The sequence below is a fragment of the Solanum lycopersicum genome, chromosome 3, assembly GCF_036512215.1.
Source record: "Solanum lycopersicum chromosome 3, SLM_r2.1".
In the NCBI taxonomy this organism is placed as follows: Eukaryota; Viridiplantae; Streptophyta; class Magnoliopsida; order Solanales; family Solanaceae; genus Solanum; species Solanum lycopersicum.
In genome coordinates this window covers 3122407-3126898 of record NC_090802.1, presented here as the reverse complement: position 1 = coordinate 3126898, position 4492 = coordinate 3122407, and the positions used below count along the sequence as shown (strand labels likewise).

General features: G+C 30.2%; 1 protein-coding gene across 1 annotated transcript; it reads right to left on the bottom strand.

Moving 5' to 3' along the window:
- On the bottom strand, positions 1 to 3768 carry LOC101258440 (alpha-farnesene synthase-like). Its single transcript, XM_004234235.3, has 7 exons — positions 3605 to 3768; positions 2734 to 3004; positions 2312 to 2657; positions 2018 to 2236; positions 1779 to 1926; positions 534 to 785; positions 1 to 439 (listed from the first exon to the last, which is right to left on the bottom strand). Exons 1-7 carry the CDS (start codon positions 3764 to 3766, stop codon positions 149 to 151), a joined length of 1689 nt encoding a protein of 562 aa, XP_004234283.1. The 5' UTR covers positions 3767 to 3768; the 3' UTR covers positions 1 to 148.
- Positions 3769 to 4492: the final 724 nt, after the last annotated feature.

Sequence of the window (4492 nt, the reverse complement as noted above, 5' to 3'; positions counted from 1 at the left end):
TTAATATCAAATCCTTAACATATATTTATTAAAAAGATTTTATTATGCGATACAATCAAAAAGACTCGGTGAAATTTAACGCAGAATATAAAACATCATATCTTTCTTGTTCCTACATATATCATATTTCTAGAAGGCTAGAAAATGATTATGTAATAGGCTCCATCAAGTTGATTAGGATTTGGTCTCGAGTCTTGCCATCTTGAACCCCAAATCCATCTCCAAATTGATACATAACATGTCCCATTCGCGCTATATTTATTACATGCTTAGCGATTTCTCGATGTGACATAGAAAGTGTATTAAAATGATAATTGATCTTCTTCCACGAATCCAAAATTATGCTTTCGATATGCTCTCGAGCTACATCCTCCGAGACATTTTCTTGTTGCATGTAACATATAATTGATGAAGCAACATCACCTCTCTCTAGCTCCGCCTACGTATATATATATTATGACAAAAAAAAAAAACTATAAGGGACGATGAAAATAGAATGAAGTAAAATTAAGTTTAAGCTAGCTAGGACTTACCGCTGAGGTACCTTGGTCATTGCAAAGTCGAAATATAACTGAAGTATGGTAAATAATTTCTTGGAAATTATTGCTTGAATCAAGCGATTCATTTGTTATTTTATTATTTGTGAGACCATAAATCACATAATCAGAAAGTAATGGAACAGTGGATGAAATCCACCCATTGTTAAGATACTCTTCAAGTGTTGGTATATGGCCTTCATTGTACCACTTTGCTTCCAAAAGCATGGCTTTACAAAAGTTGAGCCACTGAATTATTGAAACATAGATTAGCAAACTTTGATGCATTAAAAAATCATGTAAAAGATGTACTATATAGTTAACTAATAAGCATATGATAGACACACTACAACAAAAATGACCATTAACGGCATTTAATTCTTAATTGTCGCTAAATATATATTTTTTGCGATAACTGTCACTCTTTGTATACGTCCCTAAAGCCTTTAGCGACGTTGATTCTAATGACACTTAACAAATGCCGGTAAAGATTTTAGCATTCTTTATTAGTATTAATATTTAATACAGCTAAAAATTATTTTTGTTATAGTGACATAAGACAAAAGAAAAAATACACGAGTACATTTGAAAATTCCGACTTTCAAAAATACTGGTTCCGCTGAAACTCAATAGCTTTAGCTTAAAATGTATATAAAATATTTTCACTGTCAAATCAATCTTAAAGTTTGAATACGAATGAGTCAGGGCGATTATACTCCCTTCATTCATTTTGAATAGTGGTTTTTGAGAGTCAATTTTGACTAAATGTTTAAAATTAAAATTCAGATATTTGAAATTATTTAATTTTTTTTGTAAAATATATAGCACCAAAGAAAGAGAAAAGTACTTTGGATTTTTGGCACTTGTAAACATGAGTTATAAGAAGATATATATTATATAAGGAAAATGCATAAGTATCTCTTCAACTTCAACCTATGTTTGAAATTTTAGAGACACGCTCATACTATACTAAGGTCCTATTACTCCCATGAACTTATTTTATAAGTAATTTTTTATTCCTTTTCGACTTACGTGGCAGTCAAACAGCATTAGACCCACAAAATAGTGTCACGTAAATCGAAAAGGGGAAGAAAATTATTAATAAAATAAGTTCAGAGGTAATAGGACCTTAGTATAATATAAGTGTGTCTTTGAAATTTCGGACATAGATTGAGGGGTACTTGTGCATTATCCTTATTATATATATATATGTAAAAGTAAGACTACTTATAGTATACTTACGCCTTGTTTGAGAGAAGGAAATGCTGAATGTTGACATCCTTTTTGTTGGTCATCAATCTCAGCATATATCTCTTCTACTGTATCATACAATGCTCTAAAACAAATTTGTATACACTCTGGCAGACATTTTACTTCATTTGGATCCCACCTAATGAAAAATATGAAAAATCTCATATTAATTTTATGCATTTAACAACTTTAATTGATCAAAAACACCATGTGTTATTAACAAAACCTACTTGTTTATGGCATGAGTAAATTGTTGTGCATCAGCTAATGAACCATAAATATCAAAAACATCATCTATTATTAATACCAATTGAAACACTTTAGTAACCCATTTTCTAATGCTTCCTTGTTGAGGCTTAGACCCAATTCCTCCAGCAAAATAAAAGCATTCTACTATCCTGTCCCTCGTAAAAAACAAATCTTCAACTATGTCCAGATCCCTCCACCATCTGATAATTAAAAGACAAAAATTCGAATGAAACAGGAATATACACACACAAAAAATAAAAAATACGTGTACGTACCTTATAACATCTTTTAGATCTTTTAGGTGTGTGGCTTGAATTATATTGAAGTTAAGTTTAGCCAAATTGAGTAGTACTTGATTTGTGTTGTTGTTGTTGTTGCCTTGTTGAGTAAACATTGTTATGTGTCCTCTAACATCATACCATCTCACTCTCCATGCTAATGGGAAATAATTGCTCAAATTTTCCTTATTAAAACTAGTATTCATGAGGTTATTAGTTGTGAGTAATCTTATGTCATTTAGTAAATTTTCACCATCCATGCCCAAATATGACCCTTCCAATAGCTCCAATAATGTTTTTGTATCTGACATTTTCTTCCTATCAAACAACTCCTTTAACATATCTGTATTACAACAATCGAAAAGATATCAAACATACTGTCTCTCTGTCTTAATTTATATGACGTACGTTTATATTACCTTGTGAAGCATAGTAGCCATGTTGCCTTAGGAGTCTGAAGCATAATGCAGTAGCATATATGTCCTTATTGTCCTTTGTGTTACTACATTTCATGTACGTAATTGTTTTTTCCAAAGCTGCTTTTGTTTCAACGTCGAAGTAATCAGTGAGGCCAAATTTGTCAATTTCATCAACAAGTTCAAGCAGGACCACTGGAGTATCACTCTTTGAAAACGTGCAACTTATTACTTCCTCTTTTAGCTTCTCAGCTTCAATTTGGTACTTCCTTTTCTGCACCAAAAAATTATTGAAGTAAAATTGACACAAAATAAGTGGATCTCTTATTTAATACTCCTTTAGTCGATATTCTTTGACTTGATATGGTGTTTAAGAAAAAACGAAAGATTCAAAAAACTTACTATCTAAAACAATTTTCGAATAGTTATGTGGTTGAGATTGATTTCATTGAGGGTAAAAGGAGATATTTTAAGTTAAATTGTTTCTAATCATAGTAAGGTGACCTTTTTCTTGAGACAGGCTAAAAAAGAAAGAATGTCACATAAAATCGGACAGCGAGAATATAATTTCCCTATGTTCGATATAAATATAAATGAAAAATATTAATTTTAAAAATATTTATATATAATCTAGATAAATACTATGGAATGTGAGGGTGGAGCGCGGGTAGGGTGTGGGGTACTATCGTACTGTTTGGGAGGGGGTATATGAATGTGTGTTTATCATCGGAGCAACTCCCTCTTGTTCACTTATCAAAGCTTATTTTTTTTAAGGAACTGTTTATTTCTAAATATAAAAAAACATTGACCAATCAAACATGAAAATATCGATACATTTTGATTTTGATAAACGATGAGATTTGAAAATACTTACAGAATATTGAGTTGTAAGAGAAAGTAGATCATCATATTTCCAAATGTTTGGTTTATATGAAGAAATTGTGGTTTCAGGCTGAATTTGATTTTTAATACTAAGAGTATGAATTTTTTGTGTTTGCATGGTTGGAATAACGGATAATATGCATCTGCAAGCCATGGTTTGAGTACATTGGAAGGTACATCAAGTGTGTGTATATATATATATATATAAAAATATAAGAACCATTTAAGAAGAAAGTCAATAAATAATGAACCAGTGTCATTTAATTATTTGCGTTTTGTGGGGTACGTTTTAAAAAAAAAAAAAAAGAGACCAAAAAAATTAGGGTCTTTTAAAAGCAATATAGAAGAAAACTTCATATATTTGAAAGCATTTGTCCAAACTTCAATTGGTAAATTAAACTTTGATGTTATAAAAGAAAAGAAATGTAATTAAAAAAATAAAAATAAAAATAAGAGATAGAAACCTTTTTTTTCTCTCTAAAGTATTAACGGTCTTCAAGTGTACACAATATATATATAAGTTTTAGTACTTTATTTACACGGTACACAAAAAATTGACATAACATGACATTAATCATGAAGATTAAGAGCGGAGATTAATGGACATGAGAGTTAACTATACATCATGTAGAAGAGTTGTTGGAGTAACTTTTTATCGAGTTATGGACATTCACCTTAATTTTGTTATTTCGAAATACTCCCTCTAAGATGTCCATAAAAATAGATATGATATACCTCTTTTAATATTTTGTTTTTAAAAATTCTGCGAAAAAAAACTCTAGGAAAAGAAAAATAACATTTCTATACGCCGAAAATATGGAAAAAATTTAGCACCGTTGAAATGATCACGTAAATTTTTCAAATGACATAACTATCACGT